Below are 27,621 nucleotides of genomic sequence, written 5' to 3'. Positions count from 1 at the left end.
CCTGAATTCAGCATAAAACCCAGTGCTTTGGAATATTTTGGTTCGTCCTCTATCATGATGTAGCCAAATTTCTATAAATTAAAAACAAGGAAAAAAAGTGCCTTTTGACCTACAAAGACAGCAATGTGTGATTGCTTTCAATGTGTGATTGCTCTAAACAAAAACAAGCATCCATCAAAGAGGCAAAGCAGTCCTCTTATCCTTGTGCAACGTTCTAATCAAAGTAGTAACCTGCTCAATCTGTTCTTGGCTCGAACATGCTGAGAGGAGTACTTTAGCAGTTCCACTGTCTGGATAACAACCAGCATCAATCATTTCTTCAAAAATTTCAAAGCACCTTTTGTATAGTTTCTTCCTAGAATATGCTCCAAGCCGAGAAGTCCAAGTCACCACATCAGGTTTTAAACTCTTGGTGGGAAGTGACTGAAAGAGCTCTTCCATTCTCTCCAAAAATCCTGCCCGTCCATATATGTTTATCAAGATGTTATATGTACTGATATCGGCTACATATGGTCCTTCATCTATCCTGCTTAAGACTTCCTCCATCTTTTCAAACTGGCCTAATCTGCCATACAGGTTCAGCATGCTGTTAAGAACAAAAGTGTCGGGTTCAAGCCCGGATTTATGCATTTGTTTCACAATATCTTCACATTTAGCTACGTTGCGGGTTCTGGAGTAGGCAGATAGAAGTAGCATGTGGGATTTCATAGTTGGAGTTATCCCCAATTGTATCATCTCTTCAAACACAGCTTGTGCATCTAAACACAGAAAGAAGAGTTACATAAATAGGGACAACTAGATCGATGGAAGGATGAGAATGCTAATGCATACATAGAGTAGATTTTGGTCAAAATGGGTGAAGCTACTATTGAAGCATTGCCTGGTTTTAACTTCATCTTTTAGTATGTGCTGTTCTTAGATATTATTAGTTCAAATCTGGCAATTTGAATAAACAAGAAAGTAAAAATTTTTGAGACTATATAATACATGGCTGGAATGGTAGGTAAGTTTGATAAGTGGTAAAACAGAATGCCTTGAAAGTTTGGGTGCTAGCAATCTTGATAGATGAAACTTCTATTTTATTTCTTTTCTTTTGTTAGTCATATGAGGCTTTTAGGGGCTATGGGCTACACAATTAGTGGTTGTGCTATCTAATCCCTCAACCCCCCCAGTTAGAACCTGTGGTGTTCCATTCCTTTCAAATGAAATGATTCAATTTCTTCCAGGAATAATCAGGTTTCAATGTTTTGGGGTTTGGATTTGGTTAGATTCAAAGAACAAGGCCTCCTTACAACATATTTGGGCTAAAAACTTCTCATATTATTTCGAAAGTCAACTATGAATTTATATAGGTTTCTGGTTAAAGTCCATCTAACAGAATGGAAATAACTACTAGCAGAAATTCTAATGACCCAATCTAATTGGGCTAAATGCATTAACTTCCTAACAAATTAGGCCATTGCAACTAACCCATAAACCCGATTCTAATACCAATGAGTTGGATGCCAGGTTGGTGTGCCCTTATTATGCCGCATGTGCTAGCCAGACTAATTCCACACGCTTATTTTTGAATTAGCGAAGAAAGTGAGGCTTTTATAATAAAAAAAATGTCCCATGACAATGGAATCAATTCATCTGTACTTCATAGTTTTAAGGCACACATTCCTCTAGAAAATAAGCAACAAAAGGTGAATAAATTAAGGGAAAAAAAGTAAAAACACCAGAACAAATGATTATGGTAAATTTATTTTCACGCCTCTGAAATCTACTGCATTTTCCTACATATGATTGTCCAAATACTTGTATAACTTCTTAATAAGTGTGAATTGACATTTAACAATAGTAGTTGGATAAACCTAGAACAAAACGTTTTACGTTCTTTCAGTTTCAGACATTTTGAGAAGGAAAATTTCTTATACTAATGTTATATTAACTTTAAAAATCAAAGGATTTCGTTTCATCTAGATATCTCTCCATCCCTAAATTATAGACCAAAAAGAAAGATCAGATTAGATTATAACACTTAAATCTTAAGAAGTTGTTAAGATAGATGGCATAGATTCTGGCCACAAACATGCAAATTAACATACACCAGTTATCTGTGAAACTAAAAATGATGATAAATTTTAATAGAAGTATTTACCCTCGTGAAGACCAGCTCTCCCATATGCATCTACCATGATATTAAATGAAGCTCTATCTGGTTCACACCCCATGTGCTGCATGAGTGAAAAAATTTCTGCAGCCCCATAAGGAAAACCTGCACGACTGGTAGGATAAGAAAGTTAAAAAATAAAAATTGTGCGCATCTTGAACTGATCCAAAGGAAAATTTACTGTAAGTGGCACCTAGTACCAATTTATGATTGTCCATTCTAAGCAATATATGGGTTGAGCACTTTAGTTTATAACCCTCTTTTCTTCCATGCCTAGAATTGGTCAAATAGATACATGCCCTTTTAAGGAAAAGGGCTTCATCTGTGATCTTCAAGAGAAATGATAACAGATTCTTAAGTCGTTCTTCGTTTTTCATTAGATGCCAGACAGTCTAGAACATTAATTCCCAACTATAGTATTTACAAGATTGGTGGGCCATTAAGATACCCCAAAGAAATTATATAGTCAATGAAGTTTTTATATTCTACATACCATATAAATTAGTCAGTTGCTTTTCATTAATAAGCACTTAGAAAAAAGTCATTGTAAAGTTCTCTTTTTATTTTTATTTTAAACTTTAAGTCAAATGATTTAAATACATGACCTGGAGAAGAATTATCCCGTGAGAACCTCACTAACTAATTAATGATTTTGGCAGTTTGGCTAATGATTCCCTTACTATTCTTCCAATTTGATCTGGTCTCCCTTGGTCACATCTCGAATAAAATGGTGCTACTCACTCATAATGAAGGCTACTTTGGTCCTAATCAACTATTGCATCAATCTCTCACATATCATATTCTTAATCTGCATTTCCTGTATTGGGAAAATAGTATCATAGTCAATGCTTCAATCATCATAACTGTTACAGTAAAAACACTACCAATAGTTATACCAATCTGGGCATGCCTGGTATGCCATCCATCCGTGAACAGCTATTGTTCTCGACTACCCATATATGCACCTAGACTATTGGAAAAAAATCGCCAAGTGCCTCATACCCCTCAACTCCAGTCTTCTCTCCTAAAGGACCTACTTGATATTCAGTGCAGTGTCAGATATTATGTAACCATTTCTATTACAGCAGCACTATAAGCTATGGAGAGCCAGTGGTTTCCAAACTCTAGTCGCTTTATCTTACATGATTGTTGATCTTCAAGATGCTACCCACACTCCAGCTTATATCTAGTTTTTACTTTCATATTTATATGACTTCTATCAATGTCCAACACTTCAAAAAAAAAAAAAAAAAATGTAATCATATTTTCCACATTTGATTTGACTTCTGACTACCATTCTTATGTTGAGTTCTTCCCATGGGGCTTCATCAGCAAGGTTTTCAAACTGGGAGTCTCCTCAAAGCTTATTTTTATTCACAACCTTTCATGAGTTACTCCACAATAGTGGAGCACTCTTCTCAAAATGCATGCATTCCTATCACACTTTGACATTTGAAATCAGGGATTAGCCTCCTAGGTCCACCTTCATTAGATTTACAAGTAAAGCAATGAAAAGTCAAGTTTTTACTGAAATCTTGGATATCATTCAAGGACTCATTTTACATGGCCAAAAAAAGGAGGAAAAAAAAAACAGATTTCCTTTTCTGCTTCTCACTGTACAGCCTGGAACAACCATTTTACCTTTCCTATGTTTCCTGACCTCAGTCCATTCGCCCTCATATTTAATAAACTTCCATCAAATTACTTCCGTACACAGCATGCCTCTAAACCTTCTATAATCTGAAAGTGTGGGGCCCCCAAGTGACTTTATTAGTCATCATCCAGCAGTATGTTTGTCAGTGACTTCAGTAGGTGCAAATATTTGTATTATCAAGTGTCCTTAGAAGTTTATGTTATTGGGGATTGACCAACAATATATATCAAGTACAATTCAAACTAAGAATTCCCCTTGTGCAACCTTATCTGAGATCTTCAACAAATTGGGACCTTACAAATGCAGAACATAAAACTAACCAAAAATAGGACTGCAGGATTTGAACCGAAGACCTCAGAGGCAAACAGGCTTTTGATAAGTTATACCAACTAGGAGAACCAATTTCTGAATTGTTTAAAAGAATATGAAGTGGACCTAACATATATATCAAACTTAGCACACTTTTTCCCTTTAAATCCAAATTTGATGCATTAATATATGCAGTGCTGTCTCTGCATGATCAGTTACTTGACACCACTAATAAATAATTATGATCACCTCTGGGATCAAAAGTCATAGTGATAACACCATTTTTACATCAGTAAGTGCTCTCTAATGCTATAATGGCAGAGATTAAAAATCCAACCAAAACAAACAATTCTTTGATCCCAGCTACTACTCTTCCGGAAACCCCAAACCAATTGATTGCTATATTTGGTCAAGAATAAGAGATTCACAAAAGAGAGGCACGGTATTTCTATACATCTAGCTCTCACAATCCATTGATAGATATAGGAACAAAGACAATATTCTAGAATATGGACACCTTACCATAGGACAACTCCTAGGACACCTCACCATCTTCTATAATAGGGACATCTCATCCATCTTCTATAATAGGGACATCTCAAGCTTGAGCATATATATCATTTAAGCTTAGATTGAAACAAATGAACTCTAATTGATGACGACATAAACTTTTTAAACAAGTTGGTCTTCAGGCAAAAACACTACAAAACAGCCTAAAACGAAATGATCTAGCCAGAACACCAATGAACCATCCAAAAAGGAACTGAACTGGCCAAAAAATGTCAGAACCGGCCACATCAATATTGAACCAGCCGAAAATACAACAAAACAGGCTGAAATTGCACTGTACCTACCGAAATTCTGTCTGAAGCGTGGAATAGAACCAGCTGAAACTGGCCAGAAGTTCGCTGGAAAACTATGAAGCCAGCCGGAATCTCATTAGAAATACCAATACCGGCCAAGACTTGCTGGAATTTCGTTAGATAACACAGACACTGACTCAAGTTCGTCAGAGAACACATAATTCGGCTGAAACATACTAAAAAACACCAACATTGGCCAAACCTCGCTGGAAAACACAAAATCTGGCGGAAACATGCCGGAATACTCCATCACTGGCCACAACTTTCCAAAAATCTCCAACACCGGTTGAAACTTGGGCTTTGTTGTCTCATGGGTTTTAGGGTGGTGGGCTTGATGGGTTGGTTAGGTTGAGGGTGTTTTTGTTGTTGCTTGGGTTTTGGGCTTGTGGGAGCTTCCTGTGTATACGGCCTGGGTACTTAGGAGCATCTTTCCCTTTTTCAATAAAGTTTTCATTAGTTATTAAAAAAAAAAAATAAAAAAAAAAGAATCTTTGGAATTAGCCAAAACTTGTAAGAGAGCACAAAAACTGGAAAACAGAAAACCAGCTGAGGGTTACCAGAAGCAAGGATACCAACTGGGTCGACTCAGATTTAGATCGATTCGGTTTGGATATGGGCCTAGGCTTTTTTTAAAAACTCCATTGATTGGCTTGGGCTTGACTCGAGTGAAAGAAAGTTTGGATCGGGTTGGCCCCGAACTGTGCTTTGACTCGGCCCAAGAATAAAAGTGAAATATGGTTATTCTAGGATAAAAGATTAAACTGAACATAGATTATTCTTATCCCAGACAGGGATAACATACACCTCTAACCAAACACAAGTTGTCTTCCCACTACAAAAACAATTACAGACACCATTAGTACTACAATCAACCACAAAAACTACCAAACCTAAAGCAAAACACAATTACAACAACTACCGACCACCACAAACCCCTGATGGCTACCACCATCGAAGAAACAACTGGAAACCTCTAAAGACATGGCTGACAACCACTACAACACATAAATGACCAATGAGAAACAATTGAATACCACTGCAACGAGGGACAATTTTTTTCACCCACCACACACAGCCACTGACCGCCTTAACGATTGACGATGACCACCACATTGATGAGGTTGATGGCGGCATCTCAATTGTTACAATAATGACACCATCGATGACCTCCACATTGTTGCAAACAAGGAAAAAGGAAACAAAGGAAAGGGCAAAGCCTGAGGGACTAGACTCTTTTTTTAATTCCTATGTTCAGATACACTATAAAAAATAAGAGATTCACAAAAGAGAGGCGCAATATCTCTATATATCTGGCCCTCACAATCTATTGATATAGGAATAACTACAATATTCTAGATTATAGACACCTCACCATAAGACAATTCATAAGGACACATACCACCTTCTAGAATAGGTAGGGTTGGGCACTGGCTGCAAAGAAGTAAGAAAATACCTCTTTTGGCTTTTGCCTCTAGAGTTGAAAAACTTTCAATGCCACCTACAATGGAGATGCTTTTCGAGTTGACTTAGACTCCGAAATGTTAGTTTGAATAGTCAAAAAAGTTCTTCATTGGACGAAGATCTCTTCATCTTTGACGAAGATGAAAGACTTTTTCATCTTTGATAGAGAATCGAAGATGGTGAGATGAAGAGAAAACGAATTACAGAAACTTAAAAATTATGTGATGGAGATCAATGTTTGGGAAGATTTGAGAGACAAAGAAAGAGATTAGAGACTAAGAGTCCATTTGGCCCTGCGATTTCAGTGGCTAAAAGTGTGTTTTTAAACAAAATCGTAAAAAATGTCTCATTTGGAAGTGCATTATGAAAAAATGCGGTTTGAAAACATGAAAAAATCTACATTTTCAAATTACAAAGGAGTAAGATTTAAAAAACACATGATTTTTAGGACCAAACTGCAACTTTAAAGGTCCAACTGTGATTTTAAAGGTCAAATCACGAGTTTACCAAATACTTAACTGCATTTTTAAAAATCATGTGCAATTTTTTAAATTGCATGTTTTGAAGCTGTAAATCCAAACTGACCATAAGAAATAGAAAGGTGAATGGACAACCGGTTAGGGTTTTAAGAAAGAGCGGTTATTTATAATTCTTTCAAAACATTGCCGTTTTGGATTTAGGAAAAGTCTAATTAACTTATAATCAAAATGGCGCCATTATGTAATTATGTATTTTTAAAAATAAATTCAGGTTGGGTTGAAAATTGTTAGAAAGACTATTGGGCTTCCGAATTCTGCTCTAACTTTTGTCAAAGTCAAAAATGCTTTCAACTTTTGACCCATCCCTTGCCAAAAGTCGACCAAGCTGGTTGGAATTAGATTGGCCTAGATTGGAAGTCAAGTAGACAGTTTTTTTACGCACCCCTAAGAAGAGGGACACCTCATCCATATTCTACAATAGGGACAACTCATCACTTTTAACCATTTGGATGTCTTTAAAAGTATATTTATCAAATTAATAAAATCAGTTATACTAAAATAATTGAACTATCACATATTTGTGGAACATCAAGTGTTAAAGATATACCTGTAAGCTTCCATGAGGGCATTATAAGCATACACATCTGGCTCATGCCCAGCTTCTTGCAGTTGCTCAAATACTTCTTCTGCTTTCTCACAAAGTCCCTCCCTCGCAAATGCATTCACCAATGCAGTATATGTGCAGATATTAGGTTTACACTTTTGACTTCTCATTTCATCAAACACCTTCAAGGCCATATAAGATTTACTTGCCTGCATAAACCTCATTTTGAGGTTGAAAAAAATATTTACAAAAAAATAAATTAGGGAAGAATTGAAAGTACATTATTTCAATTGGAGATTGTCTTTATATGATTTCCAATGACAACCCAAATAAAGTAAATTATAGGAATTTGCCGAAATATTTAAAAGGTAATGTATCAATTGGTATAATAAGTTGATGAAGTCTTCAAAATGGTGGAATATGTTCCTGATATATAATATAGACAGTCAAATCCAGTTCAATCTTTTTAAGTACTCTTCTTCTGTTAAACATGCACATAAGTCAAGGATTCAAGCCTAACAACATAATGTCATCCCAAAATATTTCATTTTAGAAAGATAGAGAGAATAGGAAGATCACATAATTTTCTGAAGTTCAAATAAGAAATTCTTCACATAAAATAAAATCCAATATCATTGATTCATTATATCATTGGCACTGGAAGTGTCACAAGCAGGCCCCCTTTCGCACCTATGTGATACCTCTGATTGTGTAGACTAGATTGTGTGAGGATGTTTTGTGAATTTGTGTTTAGTCCCACATCATAAATGTGCTAGGTTGATTTGGGCTATATTAATGATTTCAAATAGCTCTAATTATAATTAGTCCTTTTGAAATATCATGCAGATGTGGCTAGAGCATTACATAAGCACATATTAATTGCCAATTTGGGTGTACATTAGGTGTAATTGTGCTATATAAACAATTATAGAGGGAACTTTAGTAGTTACTCATTCTTTTAAGGTAAAACACAGATATTGCTAACAGTCATGACAACCATACATTTAACTACTGCAATGATTTTAGTCATGGCATTTGACAATAGATTCTTAAGGTATGAGGTTTTGATGCAAGTTACTAGGGCAGGAACCTGGGCAGATTGAATCTAACCCAATTCAAGTCCCACGAGACCATTGGTAAAGCTTAGCTTGAGGAGTCCCGATCCGAGGTCATTTTAGACTTGACTTGAGGATTTGGACAGTTCAACCATCTCAAGCGGACCCCTCTATACCACATAAAAGAGAGCCTTGGTTGGCAACCAGAATTTGCCTAATCCATGACTCAAAGGAAAGAAGGAGTCTTTTAAAGAAGAATTTGGTAGGGGACAACAAAAATGACATTTGCAATATAACCAACATATGCTTTCTATAGAATGACATATGCTTTAATTACATGGGCCTATGGTGGTAGGTGGAGTCCAAAACAAAATTATGCATCATTCTTCATAAACAGCATATGCTGGCCGTTCTAGGGCACGCAACCTCGTTTTCAAATTTTTCGAAATCGTGGGAATAAATATGGATGCTTGGAACAATCAGATGCCCAATGAATAATGTAGCATCTCTGATAAATCATGTAGCCCCCAAGGCTTCACTATAAAATGATGGTTAGTGTCCTCCTAGCTTCTGACTTTTGAGCAGAGAGATTAAATCTCCCAAATGTCCTACTACCCATTTTTGAAAACTCTAGTTGGTCTTGTGTGAAGGTATTTCCTTGGTTACTAGTGCATGTTCTTAAGTTATGGAAGGGTGGGTTTGAAGGAGAGCAATCCAAAGCATTTCTAATCATTTGTTGTATTATTGTGTTCCAATTTAGGCTGTTGCTTAAATAAAGGCTGCTACTATAGGGTTCATTCAAATGATAAACAAATGCTTGCTTTGGGTCGAGGGAGCCGATAAATCCTTAATTGGGCAGCTGTTAGGAGGTTCATTCAAATTTGTGGACTGCAGCCTCCTTAAGGCATAGATTTTCAATCTGAGTTTTCTTTCTCTCTTCCTTTGGATTCCCTTGTTTATCTGTTTTATTTCATTATCCCAATCTGTTATTGTGCTCCTATTATTGGTTTCAATGGTGCGGTGTTACTGTATGAGGTTTTGAATGAGAATGTGAATGTAGAAGTCATGTTCCACTGAGAATACTGTGTTTCTACTTAAAGAGCAATGTACGTGGTATGTTGCCCAGCATAAGGTTTTATACTAATAGAACACATGTCCTGATGTCCTCCTACGTAAACTTGTTTGTTTTGTTTAATTGTGTGATTTTGTCTTGTTTGATTCTGTTAACCTGTTGTGTGATTTCTATGTCATGTCTAATTTGGTTTTGCTTGTGTGTTTTATATATGCATGATGTCATTTCACAATTGTAGAATGAAGTATAAAACTGACTAGTCTCATTATCAATTTGTATCATTTGCAGTGTACTTATTATCTCTGTTCCCCCTTATTTATTACTTGACACCCACATCCTGTGCATCATGATATTCTCCCTTTAGTATGTGGTAGTCTTTTGTTGATGCTTCATGATAAGGTTTTGATATTAGTTTCTTAATTTCTTTGAGACAATCATTGATGATGTGTTTGGGAATTATTTTCTTGTTTGAAAACTGATGTGTATGTGTTTCATGACTGTTTGTAACTGAACTCTGCCATATTAAAGAAACCCAGATTGTAACCTAGAGTTAGAGTTCTTCTGTTAAAGAACGGAGGGAACGCGAACATTTAACAGTGAATGGTGTATGCATCTCCTAGAGCTGCATATGCTGTTTTGTGATGTATCTATGCGATGCTCTGGTTTGCCACATTTATTTCTTGCTGCTTCTGCCTATTAATTACCACATTACTTGACATGTGATTTGAACTTTTCAAATGATTAATCTTTGTTGTTTCATGTGTAAGCTTGCGTGGATTATTGTCATAATTTCAACTATCGAAGCATGCTTAGGATTTAGGATCACATCTACCAATTCACTTGTTTACCTAATACCTATTGGCTAATAGGCAAGAGTAGAGGCCAAATTTTGGTCGGACAGAGGTGGATGCTTAACACCTTTTTGCTTTCATACCCTAACTTCTGACCAGGTTTCTGGTTATGAAGAATCATACCTTTTTCATATGGGATCAAAGTGGTACTTGAACCATTTGAAATAGAGTGGAAACTCCTTTCTCCTTCCTAGCCAAGGGGTTTGTGGTGTAGCCCTCAGTCCATGTGTAGGGTGGGCCACATCGGGAAACTTGGACTTGTTACATCTTGGATATTTCTATCATCAAACATATACACTTTTTCTTCTCTAAACATTGTAAGTTCGTTCGAGTCACTTCCATTTACATTGATCGTGGCAAAACATGCTTCAATGTTAATTAGTCAGATATTTTGTGCACAGATATTTGAAATTGAATGCATTTTATGAAAAAAAAAATTGTATAAGTTGATGATGTATGCAATGAACTCACCTTTCCATATAAGTTTATCAACATTGTATAAGTATCAACGGATGGTTCACAACAATCTCTCTTCATCCTCTGGAAGATCTCCTCTGCTTTTTGAGGGTTTCCTCCTTTCATTAATCCATCAATATAAGCATTGTAGACAATTGCACCTGAGTACATTTAAAGGTCTTTCTGCATAAATTCACATTGTACTTGGTATAGATGTTAGTGTATCAATTATGTGCAATGAAACAACAGGAAAATATAATCTAAGATGGTTACATAAGGTACTCCTTATCCAAAAAAATGTTAGATCAGGTACCCAGGACCTAACTGCAAAAGAAAATGTGTAAATCAAGTAAAGATAAAACAGAATTACAGTGTTTGGCATTGTGCCTAGCCTGCATAAGGTTCCTAGCATTCTCTTACCTATTCTCTCAAAGCCCAAAATGCATGTCTATGGCTTTATCTTTTATCTGACCCAAATCAATGCCCCAGGAAATAAATATTAGATTATTAAACTAATGATTAAATCTTCATTTTCATATCAACTCAAGCCTTTAGGATAAGTGGTGATTTAACATGGTACTAAAGCAAAGGTCCTGAGTACAAATTCTAACTTCATAATTTACCTCTCATTTGAATTAAATATTCTGTGGGCCCCACTTATTAAGATAGAATTTGAGTCCATACGTGAGGAAGAGTATCAGATTATTAATTAAATAATTAAATCTTTCATTTCCTATCATCTTAAGCTTGTGGGATATCTGGTGATTTAACAATAAATGCTTAAAAGACATGGCATGAAGTAGTTAGAATTCCTCAGCCACTATGATAACACCTCTATTGATTTGCTCTCACAAAAGAAGGAAACCCCTGACCAAAGCAATCCGACTCAACAACTTTTATTGAAGAAATTGAAGGTAATGCAGAAGTAAGGAGTACACCCTAAGTGAATAAGCAATACTGTAAGAAAGACTTCTTTCACAACAATTTCTTTCACACTGTGTTGCTGAACTTGGAAAGGTAGAACTGTGCAGTCCACTCTCAGTGAACTCAAGGCATCTCCTAAAAGATCTCTCTCTCTCTCTCTCTGTCTGCACACACACCACAAAAAAAAATTCCACCCTGCATTCACTAATTGCATCTACTCAGGAAAATGGAAACCTAGGAGTAGGAATTTCACTTAGCAGAAGAACTGTTCTCAAAGAAAAGTGAACAAAATGCCTATTTTTCGATGGGATTTTTTGCCCCTTGCCATCTAATAAAGGCATGGGGCATACTTCTTACTTTCCCTCATTGTTACTATGACTAACATGGAAAAAGGAATATAAAAAGTTCAAAGTAAAAACTTAAGAGGGGTAAACGAAGTCTTGAGGGGATTCTTTGCCTGCCAGCCACATGTAGACCAAAGGGAGCCTCTTCTCCTCCCCACCAAGGTTAGAAAAGTCCCTTAATATATATGCAAATATGAGAAAGCTTTCCAGTGCTTGGGGTTATCTCCTCCCAAAATGTCTTTCATTACAGAACTATTTCAAGGATTAGTAGAGCCGTATAAGTCAAAGGCCTATCATGACTAACATCTAATTGACATAATTCATCTTTGACTCTTCCAGTGTTTACAAGGGCTAGGGAACTAGCATTTCAGCCATAAAAAATGTTTAAACAAGAAAACTGCATAAAAATTGAAGGATGGGCTTCTTGCAAATGATTTGGTTGTCTATAGCATTTTCATTTGCATCATTGAATTGTGTTTATAATATTTTGTACCACTATGCATAGAAAATTGCATATATGAAAAAAGAATAACAAAATATCTAATTGTCTCCATTTTAGTTCAGCCCCCTCAAAGGTAAATTCTTGGATCTGCCATTGCCATATCCCCAATTTTCTACTTCAAATTCTAGAGGGACTTGGTGATAAAGTTACTAGTCATACTCTCAAAATTAAGTTGTTTAACCATCAAAATAATATACATCTTTCTTGGCCTCTTGGCCAAGATAAAGAGTAGTTTTAATATTAAAGACTGGAATACTATGAAGAACTTTTGGTTTTATTTTTCTGGCGTGTAGAAGCCATCTGCCAAAAGAAACAGTTGATTATCCATGTAGTATTTAGATCAAAACTTCCCAACATGCAGCAAGCAAGTACTTCGAGAACCATAAACATTGACATGAAATTACACAACTTTACTTAACAGTTTGGTCAGAAACACACGCATATACAAGTGTCAGTGCATTACAGATTAGGATAAAACTGGAGGTGGTATCCCTGAAGAATTTCTGAGATTTTAAGGATTTTACCCCTTTGAGAGCATTTTCTAGTTGTAGTTGTTATGCTAAAAGAATACTGAGTGCATAGTTATTAAAAAAAAAAAAAGATCATGAACTCATTAATTGATTCTCAAAGTTGTTGACAATTTATAACATAACTCTCTCAAAATATAAACGGCTATAAGTTGATACAAAGACATACTTGGGGGAAGGCCAAATTTTCGCATTTCAGCAAATACAGCTTCGGCTTTCTCTAGCAGCCCAGATTTGCAGTAGGCCTTTAGAAGAAGGGCGTAAGTATCCTCTGTAGGGATGCATCGGTTTTCAAGAAGTTCTAAATATGCAGATTCTGCATCCTTATACAGTGATTTCTGCCCGTAAGCATCTATAAGCAAATTGTAGCAGATAACATCTGCTTTGAAGGAGCTCTTGTGCAAAACCCATTCACATATCTGGACACATGCTTATAATTTTACAGCAAAAAATGTTAAATTAGAAAGTCAAATGTAAGTATGGATAACAAGAAACAGAGAGGGCGTGCTAGATTTTGTTGGGAAAATTGAATTGCTAAGTTTGCTTTACACAGGATCTTATGTACAAGTATTCAGTTGGAAAAACATGAAGATTCCAGTGTTGAAAATACCAAGATTGACAATATTGAGCTAGTATAAAGGGCTTTAGAGCATTTCATCCGGTTATTTTGGCTAGCTAATATGCTAAAATGGGATAAAAATGAAATACGTCAGGCTTAGCAAAATGCTAAAACATTTTGTGAGCAAGATGTGAATGCACTCATCAGATGTGAATACATTAAAAAATATTTAAAAAAAACATTAAAAAATCTCTTACATTCTCTCTCCTCTCAAAGAAAGAATAAAGAAATCCTTGAAAATAAATATTTAAATAGAATAGTGAAAATAGATAGCTAAAATAGAGAGCTAGATATAGGTGCTTTGAAAAATTGAGTAGCTAAAATAGAGAAAGATGACATTTTAGCTAAAATGCAAAGTAAATTTGGTGAGCCTGATGTGAATGCTCAAACATAAGCCAAGTAGAATGACAGAGTTAGTTACACAAAATAAATATTATCAACTCCATTCTGTAAACAGTTTGAAGAATTCAAATGCTTAGGCTTTGAAGATTCAACTAAAACCAAACCCAAAGAAAAGAAAAAAAATCAACTATAGACATTTTTTTCTGGGTCTTTGTGTCAGTAATTAGAAAATAATAAAAAGACGTACTAATTTCTCACCAGCACAATTGAATCCCACTGTTTATTGAGACGAAGTTGAACAACTACATTAATGACATCATCCCACGTGGTATGAGAGGTTGGGAGACTGTCAAGAGAACCCCAGAGTTTATTGGGATCCAGGTCATTCTGTGCAAACCCCAAAATTTGCTGAGCAATAGGGCTCAGTACTGGAAAAATTCCATCAACAAAACCAGATCCATATTTCCATCCTCGTCCTCTTAAAGAACCGCCTGTAAAATGATGACGCATCAAATACTTGAATGCTTTGAAGCACATAAATATGAGTGTAAAGTTTTGCATTACATCGTTCCCTAGACAACTTCTTGGGATTAAATCTTCTCCATTTGCCACCTTTGTCAATATAAAGGCCTTCACGTTTGCCTTTTTCAACAGCCTCACCACTTGAATTCTTGGCTTTGCATCTGAAACTACTCTTATAGATTCTTGGTTCTATGAATATATAGCTAAATGGGCAGCCAACAATCAACCTACAAAATTTCATTCAAGATTCATAAAATTGTTCACAAAAATAATCTCTTCCAAACATTTTCCTCACAATGTACCCCTTTCATCAAAAGCCATTACCTCATAAAAGGAAACAACAGTACAACCATATAAGGAATGGTCTTTGCTGCACAAACTGAATTAAAAGAGGTTGCGAAACCTCTCTCAAACTAAAAAGCAAACATGTGGCATGAGAAACCATAATTCATATAAATTGAAGCTCCTTATTATGTTCATATTCTTAAGTCTAACTATTATAAGATTTATAGATGAATAAAGTATTCTTATTTATTGTTTTGAGAACGCAAGTACAATGCTTTTAAAATCACGTGCAAAGAAAAAAAAAAAAAAAAAAAAACTCAAGTAACCCCTTAAGCAATATGACCTGGTAACCAATGAAGATAAATTCTAGAAACTTTAATGCATGTGTGCTTGTTTGTGGGATAATTATGAGAAGCCATGTCTTGGAAGAAATCAGAATGCTATAAAAATGAACAAAAACAATGCAGAAAATAAGTGAAGCTGCCATGAAATCCATTATTGTGTGCCTTACAGTGTGTGACTCTGTGAGTGTGTTACTTGAAAAGCTCACAATGGATAAGCATAAAACCCACTATAGGCATGTGTGTGCAGAAAGTCTTTCCTGCTTATGCTGCGTACTATTTCGCAAAAACACCTCCCAGAATTGATGTGAACGCCAGAAAAACCAACAAACAGAGAAAGACTAACATATTGATCCAACACGAAAACTACCCAGAAAGAATCAGCATAAAATTAAGAACACGATTCAAATGTAGAACAGTTGTAATGCATAGACACAGTGAGAGAAAAGGGAAGGATTAGACTTACATGAATGCATGGAGGAGAAGTTTCAAGTGGGAAAATGTGTACGAGCCTCTCAGCGCGCGAGAAACGAAAGATATAACCGATAATGTGCACGGGTGTGAGGACAACGCAAGCAAAATACTAAAATATCTTTTCACGTATAGACGAAGAGAGACTATAGAGAGTCGGGAGTTTTGTCTTTTTTCTTACTTTCGCCAAGTAAGACATTTCATCAAACAGTCCACGTGCAGTGGACTTTACCTGGACCTGGCCCAAAAGGGTTTCCATTCTGTAGCCCATTGTGAATTCCATGTAGTACCCCCACTGAGCCACAAAGCTGGAGAGCAATCCCGTCGGTGCTGTCGCGAGAGAGCGAGAACATGGAGAAGAGAAAAGAGGAAGAGCAAGCACGTGAGGCCGCCACGCTCAACAACTCACCGAAGCCATCAGTGCTCGTGGCTGTGAGAATGCAGTGCAAAAAATTGGGGTTTACTTTGCAAGGCGTGAGAAAAAAAAAAGTTTGGAGAATTCGAATTAGCAACGGCCAGTTTTCAGCACAAAGCTTATCTTTCCCTAAAATGTCGGATTACCGACTACGGATATGTTACGAAATACAGGGAAAAGAATTTGCACGCCAATACAACCGCTAGTTTTTTTAAAAAAGTGTTTTCCCTAAAATTTCGGCTTACGTGCCTTTATAGAAGCTTGGTCCGTAAGGTTCGGATTGGAAAATCTTTCCAATAATACCCCTCTTCCCTGTATATATATGTACGTACCTCCAGTTGGTGCCAAAACTCCGATCCTTCTTATTGTCATTGAAACGCTCTTTCTCACTTTCTCTGAAAACACTCTCTCTCTTTGGTGCGGTCGGCCTCTCTCGCTCTCTCAGTGATCGGCTCCTCTCACTGTCTCAGGTTTGCTTGCCCGCCTATGGAACTCCAAGTTTTGCTAGGGTTTTATTTTCTTAGGTTTTTATATTTAGGGTTTGCTTGTCCTGTGATATTTTCTATCTGCAATAAACTTGCGGAAACGCCGAACCCCTTGATTGTGCGCCGTTAACAGATCTTTTTTTATTCTCGGGTTGATCGGAATTTAGGGAAAAATTAGTCAGTTATTATGTATCCTTTTATGGGGTTTGGAGTTTTCTAGATATGTAAGGTTTACTCTGTCTGTTTGATCGGAGTTTCGAAATTTTCGAGGAAGGGTTTGATGAAATCTGCGAAATTAAACCCTAAAACTTGAAACGGATCAATTAGGGCTTTATTCCAGAGGGGTTTACTCAGTTTGATTGGACTTTGGAAAGTTGGAAAAATTTTCAGCTCTAACGTTTACTGCCTGTTTGATCGGAGTTTCGAAATTTTCAAGGTAGGGTTTGACGAAATCTGGGAAATTAAGCCCTAAAACTTGAAGTGGATCAATTAGGGCTTTATTCCAGAGGGGTTTACTCAGTTTGATTGGACTTTGGAGAAAATTTTCAGCTCAAGGATTTGTTTAAGCTCGGGATATGAAACCCTAAGCGTGAAATTATGAAGGATATTGGTTTTACTTTCTTCAATAATATCTTTTGAGTTTGCCCAATTTGGTGAATGCGGATTTGAGGGGTTTTACTGAACTGAAGGCCGCTGATTGATTTTGATCTTCTGCGGAGGACTTCTATGTGAATCAGTTTGCTCAGTCTGCTGATTGTTTTGGATCTTCTGCAATGGAAGACACATATTTGTTTTGTTTTGAATCGCAACTATGTGGATCAGTTTGTTCATTCTTTCGTTTCATGTATTTTTGTTTCATAGATGGACGTCAAGACAGCAAGAAAGCCTTATGTTTTTGATCGCCTGGGAAGAAAACCTTCAGATATTTCTCACAACAAATCTGTTTGCATCTTCTGGCGTAATGGTAAATGCCTCAGGAACCCATGTAGGTTCCTTCACAGTGAACTACCAGTCACATGTGCAAAGAAAGGGTCCTACTTGGAGTCATCTAATCAGCAGGATCTCCCTACAAAGAATTCCAATTATATTAGGACCAAGAACAAATTGGTTTTGAAAAGGTTCTTGGAAACTACTGTTGAAAATTCCCGAGAAGATGCTGGTTCTAAAGACTGCAAAAGGGGAACTTCTAAGAACTTAGCTTTGAAGAATGAGGAGAGTGGTTCCAACAGTACAGAAGATGTTCTTACGAAATCTGAAGATGTTCTTAAGAAATCTGAAGATGTTCTTAAGCAAAATGTTTGTCAATCCTGGGTGCATGGCAACTGCATAGATGGCAATAAGTGTCAGTCTCTGCATTCCTGGTTTCATGCGGATGGGTTATCGATCTTGGCTCGGCTTCAAGGGCACACAAAGGTAGCACTGTGTTAATTGTTCCTTTTCCTTTTGTATTATGCTTTGTCATGGAGAAAACATTCAAAAATTAAAGATTTTTAATATTTTTGAATAAATTATCCAAACTTTTAATCTGCAATTTCGACATTATGATTATGCTTAGTGATATGTGTTTGTTCTAGTATTTGAATGTTACAATGACCTAAAATTGTATAAGCAATTTTAGTTTATGTGAAAAAAACAGAAGGTTATATTGCTTTTACTTGCATATTTGACTTTCAAATTTCCAGTTGATATAACATCTTAGTTGAATCATTAGAGGGTTGTTAATTGTAGAAGCGCAAATTGGGAAGATAGCTTGAAATAGCCACAATTTGGGCTGTTGTGGGGCTGTGTGAAATAGTAGTAGCATTCGAAAGCAGAATTTTTTCATCTTAAACACCATAGGAGGCGTAAAAACAAGTATGGTTGTACTGTCTACATGATTGCTGTAGTTAGAAAAGCATGCATTCGAAAAAAAAGGAAAGCCGGAGAAGAAATAAAATGGATAAAGAAGATGTCATAAAATATGGAAGAAACATTCTAGGCATATAACAAAAAGTTCTAATGCACTCTTAATGCTGGTTAATAATGTTCTTCGATTTATATTTAATATTCTTGAATGATGTTTACTGGACTTATCAAAAATAGAAATAGAAAAGAAAAGAAAAGAAAAGAAAAAGTACTCTTGGTATTAGCTAGATATTATAGTATAATGTTGAAGAAGATAAAATACTCCATAAAATGGAGAGATTATTCTATTTGGGTACAGTGCTTGCGTAAAAATTGGATTTAACTTTTAAGTATTTGTAATCTATTTATTGACGTAAAATCATTACCTTTTTTCAAGACTTTTATTAACAACTAATTCTCATGACTGTAAAGGCTGTGTTAATATTGTGTTTCTTGTGTGTTCTATTGAAATGCCGGGGATAGCTGGTCTAACTATAAAAACATTCCATGCGAGTTTTTTTACTTTCTTTTGTATCTTTTCTCCACAAATAGAGTATATGTAATCTGTATATTTGTTTGGTTTTTATTGAATATCTTTTAGAATCCTTATTTATGACTTTTATGATAACAGGCAGTCACAGGGATTGCACTTCCTGAAAAAAACAACAAGCTTTACACAGGCAGCAGTGACAGAACAGTTCGGATTTGGGATTGTCATACAGGACAATGTGCTCAAGTCATTGAACTCGGTGCCGATATAGGATCAATGATTAGTGAAGCTGTTTGGGTGTTCATTGGCATGCCTAATGTTGTTAAGGTAAGCTATACCCTCAATATGTTTTGCTTTGTTATTGTTTTAATTTTCTTATAGTTGTTAATATTTTGTATGATTGCTTGATATCTATGCTCAATCTAGCATTTTTGATGATGTTTGCAGGCATTGAACACTGAGTTAGGTGCCGAATATGATCTCAATGGACCGATTGGTCAAGTGTACGCCATGGCAACAACTGATGATATTACGCTTTTTGCTGGAGGCCAGGTAATCACTATATTAACATTTGCTTTCTTAAAATTCTCGATCAGATTTGATTTTGTTAGTGGTTTTGACTTTTTTGTTTTTTGGGATTAATTTTTTTTTAATTATAAATGTTAAATCTATTTTGTTGTTTGAGAAACAACGTAACTCATGTTATGCAAAGCAATTTCATAAATCACCTAATATCATGATAATGCTCGAAACCAAATTAGATTTGGATTTTGAGTCTCTTGGTTGTATTCTCTGTAGTGCCTAGATATTCATGCAAGATTGACCACCTTATTTATCGTCTCTTTACTTTTCACACTATTCTTCTGCAGCACTTTTCATATTTGTATTATTGAATTCTAAAAGGGTTCATTATTACTTGTAACCGCAGGATGGTGTTATTTTAGCGTGGAAGTGCACTACTGAAACTAATTCCCCTTTCCAACCCATCGCATCTCTTAAAGGACACACATCAGACGTAGTATCTTTAACTGTTGGACGCGAGCGGTTGTATTCAGGTTCTAAGGACCACACAATAAGGGTAAGTTTGTACATGATGAAGATAAATAATTGCGCTTATAACTTTTGTTCTCATTAGTAGTGATTTGATGAGACACTTCTGATTTTTATTAAAAAAATGATGGTATTTTGCTTCTTTCTCTTCTCTTATGGTAGCTGCAAATTGAACTACTTTTTAGTTGTTCTGGATGCTTCAAGCATAAAAGTCAGATTTACTTCTAACTGAGTGTTCTTGGTGCTCTGACCTTGTGTCTTTATTTATTTATTAATTGTATGTTATTTGATTACTTTTATCTTCTTTGCAACATAGATAGTGTAAGCAATTATATCATTCCATTATTTTTCGGACTTGAAGCAATTGAGACTATCATGATTGTGTTCCTTCACTTGATTAATTGAGGTTCACTATGTAAACATTTGCAAAATATTTTGATAAAGCTATTTGACTTAATGTTGATATAAGTAATTGCTTGACTGTTTCTTTTATCACTCTTCATATTATCTCTATTTCGTGTTAATAGGTTTGGGATCATAAAACTTTAGAGTGTGTTATGACACTGGATGGTCATGCCGATACTGTGACGTCCCTTATTTGTTGGGAGGATTATCTGTTATCCGGTTCTTTGGACCGGACAGTAAAGGCTTGGGCTATGAATGAAGAGGGCCACGTGGAAGCAATCTATACACACGTTGAGGAACACGTAAGTTATTGAAGCACCACAATCCTTAAATTGTATATTTACGCGCATTTGTTGCTTGGTCTTCATTTTTTCTTTTGCTAAAAGTTTTTGATAGTAGTTGAAGTATTCTACTAACGGACCCAATTTCATAATTTGTGTAATAGGGTGTTGTTGCTTTCTGCGGGATGAGGGATGGGAATGGCAAACCAACCTTGTATTGCTCTTGTAATAACAATTCTGTCCAGTTGTATGAAATGCCATCGTGAGTACGCTAAACCCTCTTTCATTCATGATTCAAATTCTCTTTCTTTACCTTTTCCAGTTGGCAGTGAATTGTTATTGTTGTTGTAGATTCGATGATGGGGGCAGATTATTTGCCAAACAAGAAGTTAAAGTTATCCTACATGGTCCAAAGGGACTCGGACTTTTTTTTACTGGGGATCAAACTGGTTTGGTCACGGCGTGGAGGTGGTTACCAAAATCCAAGGAGTAGCAGCAGATTTGCTGTCTTTTTGTTTGAACAGTTACTCATTAGTTGATTAAATGTACAAAATTTTGTAATAACCCTTTTACGATGAGGAATATAATATAATAGAATTGTATTTTTCTTCTATTTAGTCGTTCAGTTTATTATCCATTTAACCGTGAATGCACGTGAGGGAGGATACTCTACTCTCTCTTATAATTTTCTTTGATGGCAATAATACAATAAATCTTAATTCTATGAAAATCACAAAGCCACGTGACCACCACGAATATACGGGTCCCGAGTTGTTTTCTATATTATTACTCAGTCTTTATAAAGATTCCAAACCTCAACATTTGAACATTTTTTATTTTTAATATAAAGAAATGATGGGCCATAGTTGAAGCTGACGAAATGCTTTCAAGCCCAACCATTACAAGAAATCATGGTTGAGGTTTGGCCCTTTAGGCCCATTAGCTGAGAATTCTCTAGTTGAGAAATAACTAAACTTCCTAATCTTTTGGGCCCATGTTTGAATAAACAAATGTGAGATTATTTCCTCTCCCCTTATCCTTCCTTCGTATTGCTAACTAAAAAAATATAAAAAATAAAAAAAATCTTAGATTGTTGCTCATGCATAGATACACAGGACCATTCCCCAAGCAGCTCGCGTTGTACAACTACCAGATGCTTAACCCACCAAATTACACGTGTAATCCCACTTACGCAGTCTGACATTTGAACCGTTAGATTTCTCCTGATGCCTTTAACCTTTCACCCACTAACACTATTCCTTAGTGCTATCCACGTGTCACTCATGCTCTTTCTAATTTTTGATCATTTGAATCTCAACCGTCCCTTGTTTTCTTCCATCATTCGCTTATTTAATCCAATTAGCTGTGCATGTGTGATGTCTCAGGGCTTTGAAGGGTCTGCTAAACAAAATGACTACACTAACAAATAACCTAAAGGGAAAGGATCATTTTGTAATTAATTTGGGTTGTGCGGTGTCTCAACATGCTATATTATATCTCACAAAAGGACTCTTCAAAGGTATTAATTTTCCAAAAATTGGTGTCAGAGCCTAGATTCTAGGTTCAACCAATAAGTCTCGACCCAATAATACACACAAGAGAAACAGGTTGTCTATGCTCCGTCCCAGGACCCGATGGGTGAAGGAGATTGTTGAGATTATCCCACATCAGTCGTAAAAGGGGCTAGTGGTTAGTTTCTAAGTGTGAAGGAAAGTTTCACCTCTTGAACGAGCTTTTGGGGTTAAGACATGCTTAAGACCACCCAACCAGGAGCAGAATGATGAGTGCCAAACATTGTATATTTGAGCTCTTTAATTTACATTTGTTAATCATTTAACTGTGTCTTAATCTAATGTTTTGTATTAGTTATGTGTTTTTAGTGTTTTGTAGGTTGTTAAAGGAAAACTGCGGCTTTAAAGGGAAAAAAAAAATGCAAATTATTATGTCTTAGTATTTTGATCATAACTTTTCACTCAAGTATCAGAATAAGGTGAAACCAGTGGCATTGGAAAAGCTAACTCAAAATAATACAAATTACTGTGAAATAGGATTTTCCTAATTTTGACGTTTGCGAGCCAAAATTGTCCCACAATAAAATAACACAAATCTGGACGAATCTTATTCCAATTTGTACTAAGATTGCTTCCTAATTTGACTAGGAGATTGAAGCAAGATTTTCTGGAATTATAAGGGCTCCTAGGACTCTCCTAAGCCTTATAAATAGACCTCTAAGCCTTCAAGAAAATGAGACAATTTTAATCCACAGCTTTTCTCTCTTTTAGCTTAGTTTTTCTTTAAGTTTAGGTTTTATTTTCAATAATCATGTGGAGCTAAATTATCAACTAAGGTTGGGGATGAAGCATCATCAATGAAGAGCAACATTGTGTTCATATAAGTTAATGTTATCCAATTTTATTGAGTTTTTATTTCAATTGTTTTACTTGTAATCAATTCGTGAAATGATTCTTGTATATCTTTTGTGATTTAATGATACATTTGATGATTTGATATAATTTCATATAATTGGTTGCTTGGTTTTTAATTCATAAAAAAATTGGATATCCCCTGTGATTTGTTCTACGGATACAATTGATGTTTTGATTTAAATTGGATATCTTACTGTGATTTACGAATACATTTGATGATTTGATTTAAATTAGATTTCTTTTGTGATTTGTGTAAAAGAATGGATATATGGGATGGTTTGGATTAACTCTTTGAAGCGAAAGTAAAACATACCTAAAATTTTATTGTGAGAACTTTGGATAATATTGATGAACATGAGTTGTGTTGCTATGATTTAGTAAGTGTGAATTCCACAACCTTAGTATTTTATCTTTTGCTATGCTTTGTTTTACTTTCAAAAATCAAAATTCAAACCTCTTTTGGAATTAGGTTAAGATTAAATTGATTTAGACTTAAGTTTTGTGGGATCGACCTCCCACTTGTAATCTTTTCACTGCAAACGATTCGTGCACTTGCGAGTTATTAAAATTTTCGCAACACAGAACCCCCAAAACTTTTTCTTATCTAAGTTAAAAATCCTTCAAATTTTATAGTTGCCCACCTACAGCCATGCATCAGGGGTAATCAACAACCACATCAGAGGCATACGAATCAAAAAGCACCAGGATGTTCTAAATTTTTTCTGCCATAATTTCTACCTTTCAACCTTTGGGTTTAGTCCAGAGGAAAGGAAAGGGAAGAAGACAATGACAATTGACACAGGATACCCTTTTATTAAACACACCGTTTTATTAAGTTTTTATTGTTTGAATTTTTTTTTTACCACACGTTAAGCCTACAATTTTGAACTAATAATAATAACAAAAAGCCTATAGTTTTGCTGTTTGACTCTTTATGGACCTAAACCTAAAGAAACCTTAATGCCTGCATCCCACACTATTTATTTCTTTTAACCCGTCAGTAGATTTGGTTGAGAAATCAAATTCCAGAAGGCTTTCCAAAGTCCAAATCAACTAATTAATAAAATAAATAATAAATAATAAATAAAAAAACTTAAGCAACGTTACTTGCACACAAAAAAATAATAATAATAATAATTAAGGCAACTTTAAAAATAAAAGCCTAAAGTATATAAGGTTTCAATCGAGAAGGAAAGTCCAGCAATAAACAAAGGGCATTGATAGCAAAAAATACAATTGTGAAATGCAATTTAAACTTCTACAAAACTCTAAACTCTGAAGCCATTTTTTCAGTATGCTAATTTTTTTTTTCTTCAAGCCGCCCAACAATTCAAATCAATTTTCTTTTAACAATTTCTCTTTTTAAAAAAATTTAAGGTACCCAATTAAACTTTTATATTGATTAAGATTTTATATTTAGATTTCTCAATTAAATTAATTTTTTTACAATTTTTAGTTGTATAAAATATATAATTGTAGTTACTTAAGATATGAAGAACACCAATGGTTCAATTGAGCTTCAATTAAATTCTAAAAGAGCTCGTGTCGAGATATTTTTAACAAATATGTCAGTAGATGATCGTTCCTAAAAAAAAAAAAAAAAAATGCTCATTACCATCCTAGTGATAGATACCAAATCCGAAGACAATTGAATAAATTAACTCTAGGCATTAGAAAATAAATTGTAGGTTACATTTATATATTTTAAACAATTATTAATTTTTTTTTTCATTCATTAAAAAAAAAAATTTTTTGACCCCCTGAAACCAAAATTCTGGCTCCACCATTGCACCCAACACTAGTATCAAACCCCAGGTTCAACCAACAAGTCTCGGCTCAACAGTCTATGGGAGAAACGGGTTGTCTCTGTTCCGACCCAAGGACCAATATGTGATGGGGAGATTGTTGGGGTTATTCCACATCGGTTGTGAAAGGGGTTGGTGGTCAGTTGATAAGTGTTCACCTCTAGAGCTAGCTTTTGAGGTTGAGAGAGCCTAATACCACCCAACACCCCTAAACCCTTTTTTTTTTTTTCCTTTTGAGATTGTTTTCGGGATTGGCAGTCGCATGTCTTCAATCCCTATGCCCAAGAGGCCGACATAATAAAAGGTCGGTGTGTTTGGGTTGGGGGGCAAGGGGATGCGGTTACCGCATGTTGCAATGCACCTGTAACGCTGAAATTCAACCAACCTAGTGACCCAAAAACCATACCTTGCGACAAGCAATAGTTGAAGATGTCAACCAATCCATGTAGCCGAAGCTGAGTTAGCAATGACAATGGCCCATCTCAAAGGCCATCGGCTCTAGTCACCAAGCCATGATTTGAGTGCATGCACCCAAAAAACACATCCAGAACACCAATGCCTCCAAACATGAGTTTTTCAAGTACAAGCACGCCTTTCGTGAAGGATCCATCCATGTAGTCCACCTTGTACTGACACTGACTGTTGTTGCAACCAAGGTGATTACAGGCTGCAGAATCACAAGGCACCACTGATAAGGAAGTGGAAGTAAGTGTGTCGAATACAAGACCTGGCGATTGAAAACAATTACAGGGTTTACACTAAAACAATGTAAGGTCACTACCCGTGTCTATAACCATATATTGGCTGACTGGAGGAGTACCCACCTCTATTTGAATAAAATATACTCCAGCTCCAAAAGGTCGGAGGGAAATCACCCCAGACATGAAAGTGGATTGGGTGGCGGTTGTGTTTGCTAATGAGTATGAAGAGGGTTTGGGAGTGAAAGGGGAGGAGGAGGCCATGGTAGTTAAGGGAACCAATATTATCACCACCAGCATTGTTATTGAGCAGTAGTACTGGCCGAAACCACTGATAAGGAAGTGGAAGTGAATGGGTCGAATACAAGGCCTGTCGATTGAAAACAATTAAAGGGTTTACACTGAAACCATGTAAGGTCACTACCCGTGTGTATAACCATATATTGGTTGACCGGAGGAGTACCCACCTCTATTTGAATAAAATATACTCCAACTCCAACTGGTCGAGGGGAAATCACCACAGACATGAAAGTGGATTGGGTGGTGGTTGTGTTTGCTGATGAGTATGAGGAGGGCCTGGGAGGGAAAGGGGAGGAGGAGACCATGGTAGTTAAGGGAACCAATATTATCACCACTAGCATTGTTACTGAGCAGAAGTACTGGCTGCAACACAATTCCTAGATGATTTCAAAGAACATAAAAGTCTTCTTTAGTGGGATTAATATGGTTGAACAATTATAGATCAAATCAAAGGCTTTATACGATCGAGATGCATGTTTTGAGAGAGAGAGATGGAGAGGTTTGAGAGGAAAAAGCAAACGTAGTCTAATAATATTACTGCATGACATCTCTCTCTCTCTCACACATCAACACTAATAATAATTTTCAAAGCTTATTTCATTTCCTCTCCCGCACTCCAATAAGGATTCCAAACTAACAGCTACACACATGAAGGAAATAAAACATAAAATGATAAAATGTGCTTCTTCCGTGCTTGGTTATTTTTCTCAGTCATGCACTTCTTTTGCTATTTTTCTATCATATCAACCTACTTGAGTTGTTAGAATTAATGCACCTTGCGTTCAATGCCCAATGCTTCACTGTCATGTTTTCATGCATTATATGATACTCTATTATACTGACTTTAGTTTAAGGTTCATATTAGAGAGAAATAGCTAAAAAATTGCATGCGTGAATGAGAAGAAGAAGCATGCACGGAACAAGCAATTTTTTTTTTTTTTTTGGGGGGGGGGGGGGGGGGGGGGGGGGAGGTTTCCACTACAAAAAAAATGCCAAAATTGCATGATTTCAGAATCTACTATTTCTTTAAAATTGTAGAGGATGGTCGGGATAGCTTACAATTATTATTATTATTTTTAAAAAAATTGTATGTTCTCAGATTACGTAATTTATGCCAATTTTAAGCATCAAAATGCTTGAAAAATGCTACATATTAAAATGTGGTATGTTATTGAGGTAACAATAAAAAAAATTTCCTCCCAAAAGGGTTCCTTTGAACTTTTGTAGAAATGTTTAGAATTCATAAAATTAAAAGACAAATTTTGGGTCAAAGCTTTTTTACAACGTAGAGAACAAGAATCTTATGAAAATATACTCAATTCTCAACTGGAATGTTGTGAGTTTTAAAAGTACTCGCAAGTACATGAGTCATTTGCAATATAGCTTCTGCAAGTGCGAGGTCGAATCCACAAGGAATTGTGTTCATGTAAAGAATTTTCTATCTAAATCGATTGAATTTTAACCTAATTCCAAAAGTTGTGTGATTTTTTAAATTGAAATAAACAAACATGAACTGAAACAAAATAAAATAATCAAAAGATAAAAT

At 35.7% G+C, this 27,621-nt stretch overlaps 2 protein-coding genes and 1 pseudogene across 2 annotated transcripts; 1 reads left to right on the top strand and 2 right to left on the bottom strand.

Moving 5' to 3' along the window:
- Nucleotides 1-154: 154 nt before the first annotated feature.
- Nucleotides 155-16,289, bottom strand: LOC132170946 (Tetratricopeptide repeat (TPR)-like superfamily protein). The gene is made up of 8 exons (XM_088510883.1): nt 15,832-16,289; nt 14,782-14,966; nt 14,476-14,708; nt 13,426-13,675; nt 10,975-11,120; nt 7,529-7,734; nt 2,144-2,268; nt 155-758 (listed from the first exon to the last, which is right to left on the bottom strand). Coding segments are annotated over exons 1-8 (1,731 nt in total). The 5' UTR covers nt 15,834-16,289; the 3' UTR covers nt 155-174.
- Nucleotides 16,290-16,629: 340 nt separating this feature from the next.
- Nucleotides 16,630-21,459, top strand: LOC132170945 (zinc finger CCCH domain-containing protein 48). Its single transcript, XM_059582105.2, has 7 exons — nt 16,630-18,149; nt 19,252-19,437; nt 19,558-19,662; nt 20,039-20,188; nt 20,688-20,867; nt 21,011-21,108; nt 21,198-21,459. The coding sequence occupies exons 1-7, from the start codon at nt 17,598-17,600 to the stop codon at nt 21,337-21,339; spliced, it is 1,413 nt and encodes a 470-aa protein (XP_059438088.2). The 5' UTR covers nt 16,630-17,597; the 3' UTR covers nt 21,340-21,459.
- A 3,807-nt stretch (nt 21,460-25,266) lies between these two features.
- LOC132169671 (protein ASPARTIC PROTEASE IN GUARD CELL 2-like) lies at nt 25,267-26,882 on the bottom strand (annotated as a pseudogene).
- Nucleotides 26,883-27,621: the final 739 nt, after the last annotated feature.

This window comes from Corylus avellana, chromosome 1, assembly GCF_965113065.1.
Source record: "Corylus avellana chromosome 1, dhCorAvel1.hap1.2, whole genome shotgun sequence".
In the NCBI taxonomy this organism is placed as follows: Eukaryota; Viridiplantae; Streptophyta; class Magnoliopsida; order Fagales; family Betulaceae; genus Corylus; species Corylus avellana.
Note: the sequence above shows the minus strand (reverse complement) of the source record. Positions and strands in the feature narration are given on the sequence as shown.

Excerpts from the sequence above, each read along its gene's own strand:
- LOC132170945 (XM_059582105.2), top strand. The coding sequence starts at position 17,598 with ATGGACGTCAAGACAGCAAGAAAGCCTTATGTTTTTGATCGCCTGGGA. Across the intron at positions 19,663-20,038 it reads CGCTTTTTGCTGGAGGCCAG|GATGGTGTTATTTTAGCGTG; the intron begins GTAATCACTATA and ends TTGTAACCGCAG. Across the intron at positions 20,868-21,010 it reads ATACACACGTTGAGGAACAC|GGTGTTGTTGCTTTCTGCGG; the intron begins GTAAGTTATTGA and ends TTTGTGTAATAG.
- LOC132170946 (XM_088510883.1), bottom strand. Across the intron at positions 2,269-7,528 it reads GCCCTCATGGAAGCTTACAG|TCGTGCAGGTTTTCCTTATG; the intron begins GTATATCTTTAA and ends TTATCCTACCAG. Across the intron at positions 759-2,143 it reads GAGAGCTGGTCTTCACGAGG|ATGCACAAGCTGTGTTTGAA; the intron begins GTAAATACTTCT and ends TTCTGTGTTTAG.